The 24,361-nt window shown below is 37.5% G+C and overlaps 1 protein-coding gene across 1 annotated transcript; it reads right to left on the bottom strand.

Annotated features, from left to right (window-relative positions):
• Nucleotides 1–15,252: 15,252 nt before the first annotated feature.
• On the bottom strand, nucleotides 15,253–15,996 carry LOC149215934 (uncharacterized). Its single transcript, XM_089389774.1, has one exon. It carries the CDS (start codon nucleotides 15,994–15,996, stop codon nucleotides 15,253–15,255), a length of 744 nt encoding a protein of 247 aa, XP_089245900.1.
• Between the last annotated feature and the right edge of the window lie 8,365 nt (nucleotides 15,997–24,361).

Genomic DNA, 24,361 nt, shown 5'->3' with positions numbered 1-24,361 from the left:
TGCATTTCATCCTGTTTTCCAAACAATCCTTCCAAAATTTTCCATACTTCATTTGGAGTTGAACATGATTCAACATGAAATAGCAGTTCCGGAGAAATAGATAAACATAGGATGCCGAAGGCCTCGTCCATGCGATTGAAATATCTTGTTTTCTCCATTACCGATGTTGGTTCAACTTCCGTTTCCATGGTTATTCGAAATAAGCCTCTACTTCTGAGATGAAGTTGAATCTTTGGCTTCCATTCGAAATAATTATATGGAGTGAGAATTGTCGATTGTGGAAACTCCAATTTAGACTCCATTCTTTGTTGTTGCTTCAATCTTCTGAACCTGCAGATAAAATTGCTTGTGCACTGATTACAAATCCCTGTGCTCTGATACCATGTAAGATTTTTGAGATACACAGATCTAGATCTGCAAAACAATAAACAAGCTTGCAAGAGAAGGAAGGAAGCGAGCAAGAATTGAGAAAAGAATAAAAAATTGATTCTTCAATATTAGTTTTAGAATAAATACATAAAAGCAACTACGTTAAGCTTAGTTGTACATGCAATAACTAAAGCTAACTAAAGCTAAGTGTGCTTTATCTTATGTTAATGTGTACATGTGCCACATGCAAGCAATAAGTTAACTGGAGCTAATCTAGGTGCATGTACACCAACACAGCTAGTCTAAGTGCATGTACACCAACATCCTCATGGGCACACAACGATTGAGCATATGGTCCCTTATCATCTTTACCCATATACCTGAGATGAAAAGGTTTGGCTCCATAAAATACGGGGAGAATAGGCGCCTCCGAATTTGTCATCTGGACGAGCATATCCATGCACCATTTACAAGTAGCATAGTTTGGAGAAAATATGGCGATTTAGAGAGAAGCTAGTGAAATGGCAGCTTCCATGCGAGGTGTAACCTCCTTTTCAAACCTATCCAAAAAAATGTACAATCCACAGGAAACAAGACGATTGCATAGTTCCATGGCAAAGTCTCTGGTTTCGGCGAAGTCTCTGGTTTCATCCTCAGAACGGTTAACAAATATGTCAAAATGGACATAAGGAGTCGACGTAGAGCCAAAGGCAGTGGAGGAGGAAGCAAAGTCATCATGATGATGAGTGGCTGTTATTTCTGCCATAGAAATAGGAAAGAATAGATGGATAGAAGAAAATTTGAAATGATGATGCGCAGGTGTGTAGTTAGATCACTGGAGGAATGTGTTGTAGGCAACAACAGATATCTCTGGTCAAAATGATTAAGTGGAGGCATGTAGTTAGATCGCTGGAGTAATGTGTTGCAGGCTTGTAGAGATCTCTGGTGAAAATGATGATGCACAGTAGTGTACATAGATCACTGGAAGTGTTCTAAGCGACTGCATTAATCTCTACCAAAGGTGTTAGAAGTATTGGCCAGCTGTCACATTTGTTCTAATGGGTGTGCTTTATGCATTGCAGGTGTAATGTTGGATTTAAATGATACACATCCCACTATACAGAAGAAGAAAGACTTACTTTGTAGGTGTTTGTGCAATTTTCAAGATGGGATTCCTAAGATGGTGACATATTATTACTATTTTCATGATGAGATTAATGATTGGTGAATATTAAAAATAGAGGTATAATTATTTACTCACGTGCCCAGGATTTAAGCAATTTTACGCAGGGGCCTCAAAGAAGCTTGCAACAGCAACACAGCTAACTGGCGTTATTGAGTATCTTCTCTGTCTTTGCCACTTATTCTTCTTTACACGAACCTACTTAGGTATTTCACACTCTGGCGACCTTCTTCACGGCTTCCCTCACCTTTATATGGTCTGGCGTCCCTTCTACCCTTTGGCGAACCTCTGGCGAACCTCAAGCAAGAATAACTTAGATAGATACTACCTCAACAGCTCAGTTAATATACAAGTACTCAGATGCGGAATGAAACACTCTCTTTTATTATTTCAGAAAATGGATTATAGAGATTTTACAGGATGTTTTTTCCTGAGATTGAATGTGTTTGCATTTATCAGACTTGGCTTCTCAAAGAGATAGCACTACTGAAGGCTTCCTGGCAAATACACAGACTCAGTCTTGGAACATACACACACATATAGATTTCCTATCGATCTAGCCACTTTAGGTTCTTATCTGTGCCGAGCACACAGATATGTAGGCTTCCCAAATCACCTCGAGCACACAAATATGCAGGCTTCTCAAATCACCTAAGACTTAGAGATATTTCGTGATGCAAGCAGATCAGACAAGCGTTCGCAGTTGCAGAGCAGGAAAATTCTCTCGACACCTAGACTCTCTAAAATCACACTCCAACCTCCGACACCTTAAATGAGCCTTACCCCTTTCTTATATAGGAAAAGGAGCAGACAAACATCCGACCATCGGGCAGACAAACTGAGTACTTATTATTTTGTCAGTTAGGGAGATGTGGTTCAAAGTGCACCAAAAGTCGGAGAAGTGCTCCGAGTCTCCTGACTGAAGAATCTGCGTACTTATTTACACTATGGAGGATTATAGCAAATCCCATGGAAAGTATAGACTTTACATAGTGGATGCTTTTTGAACAATAAATCCCACGAGAAAACTAGTCACATTCAGTCTTGTCACTAGACATCATATTACACAGTGGAAACTTTAAGGACAACCCCACGGGAACCATTTATGAAGTGGGGACATCTAAGATTGTAATTCCTGGAAATTGGAATTTATTGTACAAGTGTCCATCCCATGCTTTTGTGTATATTCTCCTGACTATCATGGGTTTATTTAATACTACTTGATGTTTTATTTTAGTCATGACTAGCCATTCATGATGTCTAGTCATATACTGGTGCAGAATTCCATGCTCAAAAAGTTGAAGGAGATCCTGACAGTTTTACATGGAGTATGAAAATAGTCAAAAATATTAACAAATGTCGCATTGCATATGATAGTAAGATTCATAGTAAACAAGGTCAATGGCTATTTTGTTGATGCCGTAGTCATTCTACCAATCCTGTAACCACTCACATTGTTGGTTTCTCTGCATGGTTCTTGTTGATCCAAATTTTAATTTTGTAAAGTGAGTTTCATTTCTTCCATCAATATTTAAAATGTCCCACTGTAATTTCTTATATCCTGCAAAATTATAGATAGTGTCAAGAAATATTAAATTTGGATCGTTTCTGGGCCAAAGTGCAGCATTATTTGTTGTGTTTGGCCAAATATTATTTCAGGTTCTATTTATACAGAAGTATCCGTGATAGATCTTGCTTCTATCTCCTCCTTCTGACCAAATCATGCTAATGTCATGGAAGTCATTTATCAATGATTCTTCTGCTTGGTGTGCTGCTACCATGCTTCTCGAGTAAACCATATCATGGATCCATCGGCTTCCTTTTGGAAAAACTCTTCTTTCAGGGACTAAGTGTAGAATATCCATGTGATCTTGGAGATTAGCATCTAGCACCTTGGTGTTTCGCAACTGCCATGTTGGTCTCCAGTTATCCCGATATTCTGACCAACTTTGATCTTCTTGGATAGATCTTAGAACTTCCTGCTGCTGGTTAGGATGCCATTCAGTAACAATTACCATGACTTGTTCAGGATGTTGTATATATTCTCTACTGAGGAAATCAAGCAGGCAATTTGTTGAAACTTTGATATGTTCAACTTCAAAATCGAAATTGGTGAACAAAGCCTGCCATCTGGCAAATTTTTCCTCTCCTAGTTTCTTAATATCTTTTGTCAGCACTTTCTTCAGTGCAAAAGCATATGTTCTTAATAAGAAATTTTTATTAACTAAATGGATCTCAAATTTATCAATGGAGTTCCAAGCAACTTTCACTTCTTTTTCAATGGTGGAATAATTTCTTGCAGCTGAGTTCCATGTCCCAGAAGCAAACTAAACAATTTGTTCCTCACCATCTTTTTTCTCTTTAAGGATACCTCCCCATACAATGTTGCTAGCATCTGATTCAACTATTTTAGAAGCATTGTCATGAGCAACGTATAATATAGGGAGTAACTTTACCTTGGCTTTTATGTTTCTAACAGCATTTGTATGCTCATCTGTCCAAGGTGAAGGATCTTTCTTTAGCCTTTGGTTAAGTAGGCTCCGGTCCCTAGCATAGTCTTGGTAAAAACTACTAACGTAGTTCAAACAACCAAGAAATCTCTGAAGCTGGGTTTTGTCAGTAATTTTATCCGAAAACTTGTCTGCAAATTCCAAGGCATGCTCCTGTAGAGTTATTTGGCCTTTCTGAATAGTATGACCAAGGAATTTAATAGAAGTTTGAAACAATTCAATCTTCTTCTTGCTTAGGACTAGGCCATTCCTCTTGACAACTTGTATAAAAATCTGTACATGTTTAAAGTGGTCCTGTACATTCTTAGAAAAAATAAGAATATCATTTATGTACACAAGCAACCAGTCAAAATAAGGTTTGAAAATAGAGTCCATGACTTTTTTTAACTTTGATGGAGCATGTTTCAATCCAAAAGGCATAACATTCCATTCATAAAGTCCTACTGGTATGTTGAATGTTGTTTTAAACTTATCCTCTTCTACAATGGCGACTTGCCAGAATCCTGATTTAAGGTCAAATTTAGAAAATATCTTTGCTCCAACAATTCTACTTAGAAGATCTCCTTTATGTGGTATAGGATAAGTGTTATCTTCTAGAACAGAATTAAGAGTTTTGTAGTTTATGACCAGTCTGGGGATACCTCTAATCTGTTTAGATCTTTTATTCACATAGAAACCATAACAATTCCAAGGGTTGTCAAATTCTCTAATTAACTTCTTGTCCAGTAATTGTCTAAATTCTTTTTCACACAATTCTCTATATTCCTTGTTCATAGGAATAGCCCTGCTCTTACAGGGTTTTCTTGCATACTCTGATTTATAAGGCAATTCAACAGAATGTTGCTTTCTATTCCAGAAAGAATTTGGCTCCTCAGAACAATAATCCTTTTCAATTTTTCTTCTGAGATCAAAAATCTTTTTCTGATTTACAGGATTTTTCAGTGGTTCTTCTACCTGAATAGTAGACTTCAGATCTTTGAGGTCTATTAATTTTGACTCTGCCCTGTCCAATTCTTTCATTTCTTAGACCATGGTGGATACCCTGGGATTTGACACATATGGCATTTCAATCCTTTTGAAGTTGTCATTTGATGTAGGGACAATAATAAAGTATCCAGCTCTATTTCCTTTAAATCTGATTGATCTATGGGGCTCTACAGCAGCTAGGAAGACATTTCCTAATATACAGTCAATAGGAATGTCTATTGCTGCAAACTTCAGCTTTATGCAGTGTCGATCAAAACATAAGGAAGCCTTAGGGACTTCGTATTTGAGTGTCTTGTTTCCCAACCCTATGACTCTTCGATTTGCTGAAACCCAATACTTTGCTGGAATGACTTTAGTATTTAGAATATTTACGTCTACTCCTAAATCTATCAAGGCGGTTAAAGAAAACATTTCATTTTGTATACAGATGTCGACAAGAACATGATGTTGTTGTTATTCTATTGCTAGAATTCTCATTTCTTTAAAACCTGATGCAAGATCTCTTTTTCCCTCAAAAATTTCAACTTTTGACTCACTAGAAACTGGTGCATCATGCCAGGTGTATGCTTCATTTTGTGCTAGAGGTTGTTTTCCTTTCTCTAGCTATTTTACTTGGGACTTTAGAGTAGAGATTTCTTTTTTTGAGATAGTGAAATTCTCTACTTACCTCCCCCAAAGTGAGTGAACGAACTTTGTCCTGCTGCTGATGTCGTTGAAAAGATTTTGTATTTCACTTATAGGAGGCGTCCACGAAAAGCGGCTTCTTTGAGCTGCCTTTGGAAGAACTTGAAGAGTGTAATGAGTCAAGAAAGGCTTTAAGAAGTCTATTTTTCATCTCTCCTTCTTCCATAGCACGTATTTGTGCAAGAATTTTAAGTTCATCTTCTTCAGTCTGGGCCATTAGCACTTTTTCTTTGTGCTATTTCTGTTGTATTGCTGGTGATTCATTATCTGTAGGATCACTAGAATAATTAGAATCGTAGTCAGTAGAGTAATGACATTGGCAATTATCCGAATCTGAACAAAAACATGGCTGAATATGAGTATTAAGTTCTTCCACTGATGAACTGTAAGAAGAGGAACTGCAAGATTCAGTGGATGAATCTTCAAGCCATTGTTGTTGTGCTTGTTCTTTGATTACAATATTGGGACAATGATCTGTTCTGTGGCTTCTTGAACCACATTTCATGCACAACATGGAAGATTCTATTTTAACATCTTTTCTCTGTACATTTTGAAGCTGAGATTTCTTGCCTTTTTTTCTTAGATTCTTCGCCAATTGGACATTTATTCAAAGTATGGCCAGTTTTTCCACACAACCAGCAAGTTAGCTTATTCCATTTCTCCTGTTTAGAGCTATGGAGATGGATATCCGAAGGCTTATAATAATGGGTCTTAGGGACATATTTATAGTATCCCTTGCGAGGCCTTGATGGGGCCTTCCTTTTTCTTCTGTCTTCTCTAGTAGTCTGTTTCTTTGCTTTCTTTGCCTTTCTTTTGGCTTTTCTTCTTTTGACAAGAGGATCATCAATGTTCAAGCCATATTTGCTACAAATTGACGTACTGTCAGGCAACCTTGAAAGCTTTTCTAAAGATTTATTCACTTTAGAATTAGTACACAGACTGACCAAAGCTTTAGTAATAATGGAATAGATTTCTCCCCAAGTATACGATTCAAATGGTAATTGAAAAACTTCTTGCAGTTTGATAAAATCTACAAATCTGGAAGGAAGGGCTGCAAGGTATACTTGTTTCCAAAGGAGATTCTTAGAATCTTTCACCTCATAGATGCGTTGCATCCAGTCTCTTTGAAAGTCTTCATACTGAGACATCTTATTGCACTTAAGGTTCATTAAAATAACTTCATGCTTGTCTGCAATCTCTGTCTCAAATCCACACCAATGTTCAAGGATCATGGAGGTGAGGGCTCCAATCATATTATTCTGTGGTGTGCCGTCAAAATTGTGGATAATGTCTCCAATTTCATCCTTAAGCAATTCTTTCTCCATTTTATGAAGTAAGGCTGGAGATGATTCGATCTCCCGCCATCGTAGGAGTGTTCCAGTGAAACATTGAATGATGGTTTTACAAGCTTCAATTTCATTTTTCCCTCTAAGGCACATAAGCTTGTATTCAGTAAACATCATATCTATTATCTGTCTTATTTGACCGACACTTAGATTATCTATATTCCATTCTCTACGAGAGTCTGGAAAGAAAGTGTGTGTCTCTGGGACTTTTGCCTTGCCACTAAGATTAGGAGCAGCGTATTTATTGAATTGACTTTCTAGTGGCTCATAGATAGGGAGTATGTGGGACTCTGGCTCTTTGAATAAAGAAGCAATAGAAATTTGTTCTGGAAGATCATCCTTTTCTTCTAAAGATTCTGCTAAAGATTGAGAAGCTTCTTTTGGAATTTCCTTAGGAAATAAATGAGGAAATATGTCAATTGGCTTCACAGGATTCTGGATTTGTATACTTCTTTTTCTCAAAAATAGGTATAATTATTTACTCACGCGCCTGGTATTTAAGCTGTCTATGTCATGTGTTCTTTTTTCAAATGTACTTGGCGTTGGATAAAAATAAATGTCGAGTAAATTTTACATGTAAATGTTTAAGTTTGTTATTATAAATTTTTTATTTTTGAAATATGGGTTTAATTATTATTATTATTATTTAATTTTAAGGTTATTGTGAAGGGATACACTAAATTGGTGGATGAGACTTTTTTGTTTGTGAAACAAGGGACCTATTTTTATATAATGATTTAACTACTAAGTCTATAAAAACATACAGATTCTACCTCTTTTGATTTTGCACCTATGATATTTTAGAAGGAAACACATACTCTTAACCATTAAATCTACTCAAACACTATGAAAAATAATATTTAAATTATTTATCATAATTTTTTTATTTATTAAAATATAAATTTAATATTACCCAAATTTAAAAATTTGTACTTATTTTCCATATTTTTGTTGAATATCTGTAATTGTTTTATTATTTTTCCAAAAAATCAGTATAAAAATAAGTAGTTATTTATCCCAATTCCATTAATAAGTTATTTTATCTGAAACAAGTAATTATTTATCCCAATTCCATTAATAAATTATTTTATCTGAAACTACTTTTTATTGTTTTTTATTTTGTAGGTAAATTTCGCAAATTTGTTATTTATCTCAATTCCACTAATAAATTCATGTTTCTACGCTTCTTCTTCATTGTTTTTTGTTTCTACGCTTCTTCTTCATTGTTTTTTTGGTAGGTATATATTAGAATTTTGAATGTGCTGTGCTTTGAAACTTAAAATTAAGAAATATAATAAAAAAAATTGTAATTGGAAAATTAAAATTAAAAATATAATTAATATTTTTATTATTTGAAAATTAAAATTAAATAAAATAATTAATATATATTTTTTTAAAAGTAAGGATGAGAGTGTTAGATTTATTTTTATTTGAATCAAGTAAGAGGAAGACATTAGTAGTATGTTTACTATTATTTTGAATAGATGATGATCTAACTTATTGTTAAGCATCTTTATGTGTTAAATTACTAGTTCAATTCTCAGATATTATTTTTGGACCTGACCATGATGTATCTTATCACTCCCTCGAACTCCATCTCTCTCTCCTGTCTTCTCTCTATCTCTAGGATTTGATAGGATGCATTAAGAGACAAAGAGGCTAGCCCATCTTTGTCATTAGACTTCGAATGGCTGAAATTCAACCCACGAGAGCCTAAATCAAAGATAGGTTAAGGATGTAGTGTAGACCATATTAATCTATCTATTAGGCTCTATACTCCATCTTGATCTAGCCTATCTCTATCATTATCTCTCTTTGTATATATATCCATCGTAACCCATGCATGTGTTTGACTTATGCCTAGATCCATCTTAAAAATAAAAATTATTCTATATTTAGAGATGTTAAATTTATATAAATATAAATATTATTATTAATACTCAACATAAATTCATAATAATTTTTAATTTACTCAAAAATAATGAGAAATTAATGCAAACATTTTCTCAAAGTTTATATTAAAAAAGAAATTTGTATTTTAAGACACTTTATAAATATGGAATTAAGATAAAGCCATATCAATTGCATTACGTATACATATACATATATAGTTAAAATGTACTATGAGTTTGGTTATTAGAAGAAAAATACTTCATTTAAGAGTGTGCAGGGATTAACTTAATTATATACATATACTGTATTTTCTTAATGCAAGAGAAAATTTCCTATCCAAACTCATTATATTGAAAATTTCAGTTAAACTCAAGGCATTCGAAGTCTAATGACTGTAGGATCTAGATTCCAGGTGGATTTGAAAACTTCATGAAAATAAATATGGAAACATGGGCTCCAAACAATAAGAGTGAAATAAGCCTTTACTGGGAAAGGCTACTCATAGTAATTTGATGTGTAATTTCCAAAATAAATTAGAAAGTTTCTAACATTCTCATTAAATTGTCACCTTAATATTCCTTAAACAATTTTTGCAATCGCTAAGGACATCAATTAAAATTAAGAAAAAACTTATCACCTTAATGTTCATTGTTCCTTGCATAATTTATGCCATTTCTAAAATCAAGGGTATGGATTTCAAGGATATAGTGATTGCGACAATGGAACAACTTCACTAGAACAAAAATTAGATGTTAGAAATTGTAGCAAGAAAGGTTGAATTTGACTTTTTACTTAGTCAAATTGAGTAATTTGATATTCCACGTCAGTGGGATGACTTGTATGGAATTTAACTTGTGTGGCATGGCCTTGTATCCTAGTTAGATCAACTAATTCTATCTTATAGGCTTGGAGTTCAATTTTGCGTGTGGTGATTGGTAAGTTTTAGTAATCTTGTTCAATTATTTTTAGTTGAACTTAGTTAATTGAGCTCTAGCAATTAACAAAATCAGTTGAAGGCCAGTTGGGCATTTATGACTCTTGTCAACTTAGTGATCTCTTAGTTAACTAGTCAATCAACCCAAAATACTGCAAACATGCATGGAATACAAATTTTTTAGTTGGAGTGGAGGAACAGGCAATGTGTAAAAATTGTACACTAGTTGAGTTTATAGGAAATAGGGATTTCCCATATTATTTAGGAGCCTAATCTATCCAGAATTGCTCAAGGAAATAGGAGGAAGTTGGGCAGCTTGAATAGGCAAAGTGTTGGCCAAAGATAGTTATTCAACAGGAGAACAAGTTTACAGTGCAGGGTGTGCTTCAAAGTTGAAACAAGTCATTATAATAGCTTATCATTTCATCTGAATTAATGCAAAGTAGCGGATGGGTTTTTCCCAGTTGTGTTCCCCTATAAATAATTGTGTTCTTATAGTTTTTATGGCTGCATGTGTTTCTAAATTGTGATTTCCATTCTGCAAAATTGTAAAGGAAATTTATAATCTCTTATTTTTAGTTTGAATTCATTAGTAATAGAATATCTCTATTAATTTCTACATGGTATCGGAGCTCTTAAATCACATCAGAAACCATTTATTCAAACTTCTCATTCAAAACTTTCGAATTGCAAATTCTGTGAAGCAGTTCTCTTCAGTACCAGGAAGATTTCTTTCAACGAATTGAGATTGGAGTATGCCTTGGAGGGCACATCCAATTTCATATCTCGGAAGGACAGGATGGAGGTTGTTCTCGATGATAATGGAGTGCTAGAATATATTAAAACTAATAATGCAAAACCTCCAGAGTCGGTTGCACATTAATTAACTTAGTGGAAGAAAGAAGTTGAAAATTCTAGGAGGATTAGCTTGGAGGGTGTGAGAGACCACATAGTGTCGAATTTACATGGAAAGTAGACTCCATTTTCTATGTGGAAGACCCTCACAATTTTTTTTAAATGACAATGATGCCAGAAAATTGGGATTGAAGGACAAGCTCAGAAAGTTACATCAAGATGCAGAAAACGAAATTGTAGTCCAATATCTCTCAAGGTTCACTCAGGTTCAAGATGATATTGGAGGTGTTGGGGAAAATGCATCATCAACTAATCTAGCTCTCCTAGCTCTCTTAGGCCTTCCTAATTCCTAGCATAATTACCAGGACTCTATAAATGGAAGAGAAAATTACCAAATTGGGAGAGACTTTGGTCCGATTTGGTATAGGGAGAGATCATAAGGAACACCTGAGAAGGAGAAACATCCAAAGTTGAGGAAGAAGATAATTTTTCCTTGGTTGATAAGGGAAATAAAGCTAAGGGTAAGAAGGCCCAAAGCAAGCCAAAGTCCAACCACAGCAATGCCAACAAGAAGGACCTCACTGCCATGAATACGGCCATTATACAACAAAGTGTCCGCACAAGAAGTCTAACAAGAAGCCTTCAGGAGGAGAAAGATGTGAAGCACTTGCCTCACAATTCGAATTAGAATTCACCCTAATTGCATGCATGGATAAAATTGTAATGGGGAGTGTGTGTTACCTAGATTCAGGTGCCTCGTTCCATATGATAGGATGCAAATAAATCTTCAGGAGCCTAGAGGAGAAGGATCTCCAGATTCACATAGAACTTGGGGATGATGGGAGGCATAGTACCAAATTAATTAGAACTATAACCTTTAATAGGGAGTCAGACTCCCATGTTCATCTGAAAAATGTTATATATGTGCTTGGGCTGAAGAAGAATTTGATATTTGTAGCAGTATTAGAGGTTAGAGGCTATGGTGTTATTTTTAGTAAGAGGAAATCCTTCCTGAGACATGTAGCTACTAGGAAAGTGAAACATATTGCAGTTCAAGTGAAGAACCTATACAAACTTGAGGTGGAAGATTGCACTGCACTAAGTAGCAATGCAGAAAATGTGCAAAGTCGGGATGTTGGAGAACTCTAGCACAAGTGCAAGGGTCACTTATACCATGGGCCTTGAAAACCATGCAATAGATTAGCACCGGTCTCCTAAAATGCACCCTTGACCGACATGATGTCTACAAGGGATGATAGTCCATTTCTAATAGTAGGCATAGTGTGTAGTATCGCTCACCAGACCATAGATATCCCAGATTACTGCCAAGTGGGCAAACATATCCAGTCCATGAGCTGTTGAGGCCAGATATATTTGTAATAGATAACTTTTGTCCAGAGACTGTGAGAGGTGAAGGTAATCCAACCCATCTTTGGAACAAGTGCATGTGCGAAAGATGAAAAATCCTTCAGGCCCCAACCACCCCATTTCTTTGGTATAGCAATATGTTTAAAGCCCACCTAGGCAAATGGTTTACCTTCCTTATAGCCATTCCAAAGGAATCTGCAGCATAGCCTTTGTATCCAAGATAAAATTCCTTTAGGAATCCAAGCCAGAGACATCCAATAAACAGGTGTAGCCTCCAAGACAATTTTGATAAGCACTAGTCGACCCGCCCTGGAGAGGAATTTGTGGTTCCAATTGAGTAGGAATTTTTCAATCTTGACCACAAGCCAAATCCAGTCGGCTATCTTGTAGAAATGTGGCTTGATCCAAAAGCCCAGATATTTGAGCCCATCCTCCAGGTGATGGCTCTGAAAAGGAAATTTTTGCAGTGCAACCTTTGCTTCTTGTGGAGTGCAATCTGATAGAGTAATGGTGGATTTGAGATGGTTTTCTTCCATACCTATGGCCTTAGAGAAGAGTAATAGTATATCGAAGAAGGAAGAAGTATCCCATAATCAACCATTAATAAAGATAAGCACATCATCCATGAATAGGAGATGAGTGAGTATACAATGATAAGATATTTTGAGTCCCTGTAATCATCCATCTTACTTAGCAGAGGTAATGAGCCTACTAAGTCCTTCCATGATGATCAGAAAGAGGAGTGGGGAGATTGGACAACCTTGTCTAAGTCCACATTCTGTATGAAAAAAGTATGATGCAAAGCCATTTATCACAACACTGAAGGAGGCCTAAGTGATGCAACACATTACCCAATCAATAAAGGGAGGAGGAAATCCCAGGTGGGTGAGAATCATTTTAATATAGAGCCAGTTGACCTGATCAAAAGCTTTGGCGAGGTCGATTTTGAGGATGACACCCTTGAGTTTTTTAGATTTCATGGAATGTAGGGCTTCCTGAGCAGTGCCAATAGCCTCATGGATTTGTCTATTGTGAAGGAAAGCAAATTTTTCAGGAGAGATGTGACAAGAGAGGATAGGTTTAAGTCAGTTGGCTATAGTCTTGGATATGATCTTGTAAAGACAGTTGCAGAGGGAAATGGGTCTGAAGTCATTGAAAGATGAGGGGGAGTCAAATTTGCGGATAAGGGCAATGAAAGTGAAGTTTATAGCCTCGTACAATCGCCCAGATGTCCTGCATTCCTCCACCATCTTTAGAAGATCCTGACCAATAGTCTCATGAAAGGCTAGATGAAACTCAATAGTCCATCCATTAGGCCCTGGACTCTTGTCTTTTTTAAACCATTTTGAGGTTCTTTCCAATTCGCCCATCATGACAGGGGAGGTGAGCTCCTTAGCCTCATTCGGGTCAACAAACTAAGGGAAATGACCTACTACCTGGACAATTTCAGTAAGTGTGGCTCTCGGGGGACCTTGAAGAGTTTTTGAAAGTGTGAGTTTCCCAGGTGAGCCAGTTGATTAAATGATGTTGCAAGATTCCCATCCTCCTTGGGCATGTGCCAGATGGTGTTGCTTACTTTCCTTCCCTTTGCAAAATTGTGGAAGAACTTTGTATTCTCGTCGCCAACCTATAGCCAAATAGCTTGACTTCGGAAGCACCAAGTCTCTTCCCTCTCTTTAATAATTTTGGATCGCTATGCCTCCAAGTCGATAAGGTTGGATTTAGCCTCCACAGATGTGAATCCCTGACCCTGTTCATCCAAGAGATTGGCCAGTGTATTCTTAATAGTCTTGAGGGTCTGTTCATCCCGGTCTCTTTTGTCCTTGGCCCATTTAATAGATAATCGCTTGATTTCTTGTAGGTTGTAATAGAAACCCTCCGCTATGGTTCTCCCTAAGGAGGGTGGATGAGAAATCCAAAAGTTGGTAACTAGGTGAATATATGAGGGATACTTTACCCAGGTGGAGTTGAATTTGAATGGTGCCCTAGGCTTCTGGAAGGGACCGGACAGCTCCAGGTAGATGGGGGAGTTGTTTGATATTCCTCTAGAACCAACCCATTGTTTGTAATTTGAAAGGCCTCACACCAATGGTTCCTTAATGAGGAATCGATCCAAACGCCTGGCCAGTGCATCCTCCCCAATTCTTCGATTATGCCAAGTGGCCTTATATTTTACTATAGGGATATTAATCAAGTGATGTTGTTCGAGGAGCTGCTCCATAATGTCAGATAAGGGATCCACTTGTGCATTACTTCCCCATGATTCCCCATAACCAATGAAGAAATTCAAGCCTCCTCCCAAAATGATATTATCAGCATTTACAAAGGAAAGATTTAGGAGGTGGTTCCAAAAAACATCTCTATCATGACAAGGGGCATATACATTGACAATCTTGAGATCCATTCCCAGATCCGAGGAAAAACTATCCATGCCGATGAAGCCAACACCACCCTAGAAGGCCTTGAGGTGTATTATGCGAGGGTTTATACCCAGGGCAAACCCACCCGAACACCCCATGACATCAAGTGCCTGGAAAGTCCAGCCCGACTTCAAATATTGTAGCACAGGTATAATATGGTAAGCCAATCCAAGTGTTTCTTGTAGAAAGATAATATCAACAGTCTCATATCTGAATAATCGTTTGAGGGCTAGTTTTTTAAGCGGGCTAGCCAAACCTCTGCAGTTAAAGGAGAGCCACTTCATGGGGGAGATTGAGGGAGGGTAGATTGTGCTCTAAGTACCCAATCAAGTGTATATTGTCTTTCATAAGCCACTTCCACCCTAGCTTGTTGGATGGCCCTAGAAATATGTGATTTTCGCCCCTTAGAGGATTTAGAAGTGCATGGAGGGGAGGCCAGGCCCAGGTCAGAATTCACAAAGGTCTCAGGTGGATGAGATGAGCGAGGATGGAGGTTATACGAGTGTGAGTGTCTAGAGATGTTGGAAGGGTCCAAATGAGGGGGTGAGCATGTCAGATCAGGGATAGAAGGTGGAGTATTTGAGTTAATCAGAAGGTGAATGTCCAAGGGACAAGGGATGGCGGTAGGGTTAAAATCCGGTATAGATGTAGATGCAAGGTGCAAATGTTGTGCAGAGCATAAATAAGAAGAATTAGAAATAGATCATGAGAGAGGAGGAATACCCAATGATCGAGCAACAACAGCTATAGCCCTGGATCTTGTCATCGACAGGGAAGGAAGATTGGGGGTACTCGAGGATAGCATCTGAGTCGCATCGCCCATCTTTTTCTGAGGATAATTTTCCTGTGGAGTCTGTTCAACAACAGATGTTGGTGCCCTGGCCACAACTTCCTTTGCTTCTTTGGATGGAGAGGCATTCTTACAAACCATCGATAATTCCTTGTAGAGATGCCCAACCTTATGACACCTCCAGCATCTAAATGACACTCCATCATAATCCAAGATTTGAATCCAGGTGAAATTATTCCACTGCAGAGTGATTTTTTCCTCCAACCCTTCTCTAGTGTCCAAATAAACTAGTATACGGGCCAATGACCGATTTCCAGAGCTGATGTATGTTTTTTCATAGTCCAGGTAGGTGACGAGTGCATTGTCGATGCAAATGAATATATCTTCAGACCAAAAGTGTAGGGGTAGACCAGGCAGCCTGACCCATAGTGGTCCAGCTCCAATTTGTTCCCGCTCTGGATCAAAAAGAGGGCTCCAACACTTTAGCATGACCGGAGCCATCTCTATATCTAGAAAGTGCCCAAGTTGTATATTCCTCCTGCTGAAAATAGAGCGTGAACAACCCTCAAGCCAACGTTTGTACCTCTGGGAGTTCCCTGAAGATGTTCCCCCATATCTCTTTGACCAAGAGGCGGAGTCTCTCGACAGAATAGGCATGACCACGAACTCTTCCAACTAGTACCCTGCCCGCTGTGTCTACCACTTCCCCCATATGGACCCCTTCCCCAAATTTTAGGGTCAGATCCTTGCTCGTGGCCTTCACACACTTAAGCTTTTGTTTCCCTGTGTGTGACACAATCGGGTGATCTTACAAGGGATCCTGAGTGCCTTGGTGCTCCTGTTGTGGCTGTTGAGAGGAATGGCGAGCTTTGATCACTGGGGTTTTAAAACATCCGAACAGGGTGGATGAGGATCCCGGTTCTGCTATAGGAGGGGCAAGTGGAGTGGAAGATGGCTGAGAGGGTCCAACCACAGAATCAAAACCAATAGAGGATGGAAGCTCAAAAGATGTCGAGTGGGGTAGATTCCAGAATGGCGACAGTTCAAAAGGGGTGGATGGCGGCATGCAGGCGGCATGTAGATGGATGGTGGTCGACGAGAGGGGAGGGCAGTCGAGATCCGGGGAGTCAATGGAGAGGGTGATGAAAGGGAGGCTAGATGAGGATGGGTTGGGGAGATAACAGGAGGGGGGAGTAATGGAAATGTGTGAAAAATATGGACCCTGTATCCCAACATGTGTATCTTCCAACGGAGGGTTAGGGCATGACTAGATAGTGGCATAGGGGTTAGGGTCGGCAGAGTAGTCCACCTCCTCAAGCTCCATATCCGACATCCTGCAGAAAACCCGATGACAACAAAAGGGAAACAGGTGACATCGAATCTAAGTGTAAGTGCCAACCGTGACGATGGGAATGACAACACAAAAACTGCAGGTGATAATCATGTGGGTTCAACTATAGACATTGTAGAAACCCTAACTGTGCTCCCTGTTCAGTGAAGCTACAGGCACCCGATTACCCATCGTGTCTCCAATGTGCATATGTTCTACTTTCATGCTGTTATTTGAGCACATGTTGTTTATATACTTGACCAAATTCATGCAATAGAAAATGAAATATTGTTGCGAATAAAATGACAAGGATTAAACATCACATCTTAGATTATTTGTTTTCACAAGTTACCTACAACTTGAACCTTTTAACATGTAACTTAGTTGGCATGATTGTGCCTAATATTTCCTTGAAGGTTGAATACTAAGTTACTAAGGTGTTATTTTATATGGTGACATTTTATTTTCTTTGTTTATACAGGTCATCTAGCCACATTATAGTGGCCATTATCGCCCAACTGAAGAAAACTTGTTCGAGTTTCTTTCTTGTATGGCAAAATGGATTTGATATTACTGATGTTGAGGTATATGTCGTATAAAATCTTTATAGTCTACTTTATTTTATATTCTACTATTCATTGTATTTCATGCCTTACACTCTGCATTGTATCTTCTTTTGTTTTCAGGAAAAATGAACTCAGTATTGATGTTGAGAAGCAGGAATAAAATAAGAGGCAGAGAGCAATAACACTCGAGCAACAAATGAAAAAAAAGAGAGAAGAGAATTGGTCTAGTGATATTATTAGATTCAATATCCCACATAAGACACACACATAGAGACTGATGGTCAAGTCTTCAGAGTTGGTGAATTCACCTGTAATGCCTTGGCAACAGAATGCTAATGTTTTGAAGTGATAAAACATCATTTCATGTGTAAAATGTAGTTCAAACAATATTAAGTTGGAAACTCATATTGTAATACTTTAACATTTGATATATTATAATTTATGTGGTTGAAATTTTTTATAGATGCACTCGATATTGTTTAGTATTGTAATTAACATATGAAACTTTGCGTTTTCATATTAGATGAACATTCACATTGTATGACATTTTTTAAATTTAGTTGCAAAATCATACTAATTAATTTATGTTGATTAATAATGAACACATAAAATCAATCTAAAACTACTAAATTAGTAGTTTATATTGATTAATGATGAACACAAATAAAATGAATATACGACTAAATTAGTCATTTATAATGATTATTAATTAAAGTAAATGAAATGAATATAAACTACTAAATTAGTTGTTTATATAATAAATATGAAACTACAAAAAAAAAAAAAACTAATGATAAATTTCTGATTTCAAAAAACGACTAAATTTTGCATATCTATGGCTATTAGTAGCTAATTTACAGTATCTTATAATGTGATCAAAATTTAGTCATATTTCTTTGGTCACTTAGTGGTTTCAAACGATGACTGAAATTTGCATATATATGACTATTAGTAGCTAATTGGCAGTATCTTATAACATGACCAACATTTTGGTCATATTTCTTTGGTCATTAATTGGTTTTCTCGGGCGACCATATAGTAATATATTTTGTTGTATATTTGGTCATTAATTATGGCAATTAATGACGAAATCAATGACCAAATTTATGACTAAATATACTACAAGACGATAAAATTGAGACAACCAATTAATCACTAAGCTAAAAATGACTAAAAGTTGGTCGCGTTATAAGATACTGTAAATTAGCTATTACTGGTCACCGACTGAAAAAAGGTGGTTTATATGCAAATTTTAGTCCTTTTTTTAATAGTTAATTAGCCATTTTGTACTAGTGATAGGTGTAAATAACATATCTGAGCATAGGGGTCTCATACTTGGCTGTGAATCACTAAGAAGCATTGATGCCTCAACACATCAACTACCATTTCATCTATTAGGTCATCGATACATTGTTCATTCATTTACCAATAAAAGCATGATGAGAGCCATTTGTCATAAAACATATGTATAACCAACATAATAGAAGCAAAAATACTAATGAAATCACAGCTATATAAAGCACATATAACCCATATAATACTCATAGAATTACAAGGAGAAATATCCTCATATTGATGATGAAAAATCCAAATCCGTGATGAGACTTCCATGTTCCACCCGACCGTAGAATGGCTGAGCCAAATATCTCTTCAGTCATTCAACCCCATGCCATAAAGCATGAATGTGGGATCTCATAGAACACATCAATCCAAAACCATCCAGGGCTTCCAAAGGCCATCCACCTCAACCCATCAAATATTGATTCCACCTCACGGTTGGACATCACAAAACCATCATCAAACTAGTCTCTATCCAAGCCTTCCAGGGCTCCAGAGAATTTGTTACAACCAAGGCTCCAGGACTAGTAACTCAACCCACCAAGGGATCTAGGGTGTTTTTCCAACCAAGGCTACGAGACTAATAACTCAACCCAAGCTATTTCAGGGCTCCAGGAACTAGTAACTCAACCCAAGCTAAGGAAACATGAGAACCAACTAAAACAAAACAAGGAAATAAACCCACAATCTCCATGGATATTCAGGAAATGGCAAGGCTAGGAAATCCATTATCAATCTAGGCAATCCTCCATGCCAGTGACAGATCATGACCAATAATCCACATGCATATGCCATGCATGCAAAAGCTAGTGAGGAAAACATACATGCAACTCAGTACCTACAAGAAAAATTGTTGTAGTTGCTAATCATGATGCCCTCTTGTGCTTTCCTACTCTTCCTTTGCCTTCTTGCTCCAAAAATCCAAGTATACCACACCCTCTAAGAGTGCTCCAAGAAAAATCTAAGTGTCCAAGAGTATGAGAGAGAGAGAATAATGAGAGAGCACCAAAACCAAACTGAAAAAAGGTTACCAAATGATCCTCAGAAGCCTTTTTATGAATGAGGCCTCTATTTTCTTCATTTTCCATTATTTTCATTCAATTTCCTCCTCACATGCAACCTGTTCCCTTTCACCTCCCTTTTCTCCTAATTTCCATTATTTTCATAAATAAATGTTCCAAAATGCCATTTTTCCTTTCCAAAGCCTTAGCCATTTCCTTTGCCAATTTCCTTAGCCATTAACCAACCACAAGTGATCCCCATCACTATGCTTTTGCCCACAAGTGTCCCATCAACCGTGGTTATTATTTTGCATTTATTAAATTTTATTACATGGAATTTCCACTAGGGATGTTATAGAACCCTCCCCCTTGGGGGAACACCATCCTCGGTGTTCAAAAACACCTATAACCACAAACTGCTACAAGCAAAACATACTGCCGATGGAGCTTTATAACTTAGCTCATTACAGTGTTTACAATGATCATCCTATGGAGAAGAAAACCAACATGAAAACATAACAACATAACATCATAATGCCATGTCACCCATACCTCTTATTGGAGATTTATAACATAGCTCGTGGCGGTATTTACACAACATACATATGTACATATACCAAATATCACCAAAACATATACTAAGAAATATACCAAGACATATACCAAAACACCATACCAAAACTCCTTTGCCTCAACTGACAAACAAGGAAGGATGTATATCCCGCATATGATCTGTCATCTCCCATGTAGCTTCGTCGGGCCCAAAGTGCTTCCATTGCACCTTAACTTGCTCGATTGCTCAGTTCTAGAGAATGAGCACCTTTTTCTGCAATATACACTGAGGCTCCGACTGGAATTCTTCATCTAGTTCCACCTACAATACACACCAATCAATCACATGATAAACATATTTAACATACTTCTTAAGCAATGAAAAATGGAAAACATCATGGAATTTCACTGTCGGAGGCAGTGTAAGTCGATATTCTACTGACCCAATCCTCTCAATGATATTGAAGGGTACACAAAACTATGGTGCCAGCTCGGCACATGATTCAATCCGTAATGATCTCTTCTTTGGTTTGATGTGCAAGTACACTTGTTCCCCAACCTAGAACTCCTTAAACAACCTATTCAAACCTACATAAATCTTCTACCTATCATGTACTTCTCTCAAATTCTTCTCGATCACCTGCATTTCCCATTCCATGTTCGCCAACATGTCTGGTCCAATCAACAACCTATTAACTGATCACTCCAACTGATGGGAGTATTGCAACTATACCCATACAATGCCTCAAACACAATCATCCTTAGAGATTCCTGATACCTATTGTTGTAAGAGAAATATACCAATAGAGATTAATTTTCTCACTTTCGTTGTTGATGCATCACGTACATCCTCAACATTTCCTCCAATATCATGTTGACCAGTTTTGTCTATCCATCTATCTGTGGATGATAAGTTGTATTGAAGGCCAATTCCATGCCCAAACCTAAAAATAAATCCTTCCAAAACTTGGAAGTGAACTTTGCATCCCTATCGAACATGTTCTTCTTCAGAACACCATGCAATCTAACCACATCTATACTGAATATCTGTGCTACATCGCTAGCTAAGAATGTAGACTTCACTGGGATGAAGTGTGCAACCTTTGTCAACCTGTCCATAGTAACCATGATGGAATCATGTTGTCTCACTATCCTCAGAAAACTTATGATGAAGTCCATAGAAATGAATTCCCATTTACAATCTAGAATTGAAATCTACTGTAGTATTCCACCTGGATGCTTACACTCTGCCTTCACACGCTGATAGTCAAAGCACCTAGCTACAAACTCTACTACATCCCTCTTCAGGTTTGGCCAATAATAAAATCTCTTCACTGTCGTTATTGTCTTCTGATAACCTGGATAACCTAAATATGGTTTCACGTGAAACTCCCTCAAGACCACCTTCTTGAGATCCCTATTGTCTAGCACATATATCCTGTCTCTGAATCTAACCAATCCATCCATTGTAAGACAATAATCCATATCATGTGCACCTGTACCTGTACCACTACCTGTACATGTACCTGTACCTATACATGTGCCTTTACCTGTACTTGTACCTGTACTATCACCTGTACTTATACCTGTACTATCACCTATACCTATACAAGTACTATGCTGCAACCTCTGCATAATCTCCATATATCTGACAGCTTGTTGACTTGCCTGTAAGATCCTATCCTGTAATTCTGTCCCATAGGAGCTCATAACTGCTAAGTTATTTAGTTGTATCCGCATGTTAAGAGGATTTTCCACTCTGTTCTCTTTACCTTTTATGTACCTGATCTCAAAGTTAAACTCACTGATCGTGGCCAACCACCGAGCCTGCCTTCCATTTAGATTCGATTGGTCAAATAGATACCGTAACCCACTATGATCACTCATCAATACAAACCTCCTGCCTAGAAGATAGTTCCTCCACATCTTCAATGCATGTATAATCACTACCAACTCATGATCATGTGTGGGGTATTTTTTCTCGTGCTCATTCAGTTTTCCCGACTCATAGCATACCACCTGTCCATCCTCCATAAGGACTCCACTAATTCCTTTCTTGCAAGCATTTTTTCATACTACAAACTCTTTGTTGGGGTTTTCATTCTTTAACATTGGTGCATGTGTCAACAACTGCTTGAGCTGCTCGAAACTAGCCTCACACTCCCCTGTCCATTCAAACTTCTTACCTTTCCTCTACAATGATATGATAGGATAAGCACTTTGTGATAAGTTCATGATGAACCTCCTATAATAGCCTACCAACCCCATGAAAGATATCACCTCATCTACATTCCTAGGAGATGCCTACTCCATGATGGATCTTATCCTTTTTGGATCTACTACAATGCCCTCCTTGGAGACAACATGCCCCAAGTAATGTACCTCAGTCTGAAAGAAACTACACTTGTTGAGCTTATCATACAATTGATGCTCTCTTAACAATATCAACACTCCTACTAAATGCTTGGCATACTCTTCCTCAGTTTTAGAATATACCAATATGTCATCAATGAACACAATAACAAACTTATCCGAATACGTACGCAACACACTATTCATAAAGCACATAAATGTATCTGGAGCATTAGTCAAACCGAATGGAACTACAACAAACTCATAATGCCCATACCTAGTTTGGAAAGACATCTTGTAGATGTCCTCCTCTTTGATTCATACCTGATGATATCTGGATCTCGGATCAATCTTTGAGAATACTATTGCTTCCTTCAACTAATCGAACAAGTCATGAATCTTCGATAATGGATACTTGTTCTTGATGGTCAATTTGTTCAACTGCTTGTAGTCAATGCATAATCTGAGAGTATCATCTTTATTCTTCACAAACAATACGAGTGTGCCCCATGGTGATACACTTGGCCTAATGTATGCCTTGTCCAACATTTCCTTCAATTGCATCTTCAACTCTACCAACTCAGGTGTGATAATCTTGTAAGGTGCTTTTGATGTCGAAGTTTCCCCAATCACCAACTCAATGGAAAAATCTACCTCCCTATGAGGTGACAACTCTAAAATATCCTCAGGAAATACATCCCTAAACTATTGTAGAACTGGGTACCTACTCAAAAAATATTCATCCTCAACTTCCTTAACCTTGTCACTAGAAATATGTACTGCACATAACACACACCCTTTTCTACGACTACGCTTTGTTTGCATAGCTGTTACCATCCTAACTAATGTGGCTTTCTTCTTACCCTGTAAGTATCTTGGTGCCCCATTGTCATCCAAGCACTCCACCTTGGTTCTATGAAGATACAACCAATCCTTTCCCAACAACATATTGTATGATCCTAATGGTAATACATTCAAATGCGCTATTGTAGGCATACCATTCAAATCAAACACACAAGCTCTTACCCAATGATGAACTCGCTTCTTTGTACCTGTAGCCAACTACACTAACCAATATTCTACATGCAATTCCTTACTCAAACCACACTTATCCACCAAGTGAGGACTAACATAGCTATAATTAGATCCAAGGTCAATCAAAATAGAAATAACTTGAGCACAAAGCTTACTGTCCATCTCAGTGATAGATGCCTAATGGTATGCCTGTTTGTTATCCAATGTTACATAAATATGAAGAATAATATGACCAACATCCCCAACAGTCTGTGCATCCTACACACTATATATATGAGGTCTACCGCCCTGATACTGTGGACAATCTCCCTTGCGATGATCCCCTCCACAACTCCAACACCACACGGGCTCCTTATTCTGCTCCTTAGATCGATGTCCCTGTCCTCTGTCTAATGCATTGAACATCTTAGGTGGTGCAACATACTCCTTATTCCCTGAATCCTAAGGTCTTGCTCGTTTCTTTCCCATTTTCCTTTGTTCTTTGCATTAACTTTCCAATCTGGCTTACTCTCATATCTGCGCTTCGATTGACCATAACAATTCCTTAAATTTCGGATGGTTTCCTCCAATGATTTAGGCTCATCTAACTCAGTCTTGTCTTTAAATACAACTAGTAATCCACTAATGAACCTCTAAATCTTGGCCTTCTCCTCCATCAGATAAGCACATACCTTAGTAACTCCAAGAACTTGCTATTGTACTCCTCATCTGTCATCGATCCCATCTTTAACTCATAAAATTCTTTTGCATTGTCATCGAAATATCTCTGCAAAAAATATTTCTTCTAGAATAGTTGCTTAAAATCACTCCAAGTCAAGTCCTCCTCATGAATACATCTAACAATATTC

Source organism: Pinus tabuliformis, chromosome 1_1, assembly GCF_031772625.1.
Source record: "Pinus tabuliformis cultivar Carrire ecotype Pingquan chromosome 1_1, CPIR1, whole genome shotgun sequence".
NCBI classification, from domain to species: Eukaryota; Viridiplantae; Streptophyta; class Pinopsida; order Pinales; family Pinaceae; genus Pinus; species Pinus tabuliformis.
This window is presented reverse-complemented; position numbering and strand designations above follow the sequence as displayed.

Bases quoted from the DNA above. Each gene is read 5' to 3' on its own strand.
- LOC149215934 (XM_089389774.1), bottom strand. From the start codon at position 15,996: ATGCCTATTCTGTCGAGAGACTCCGCCTCTTGGTCAAAGAGATATGGG.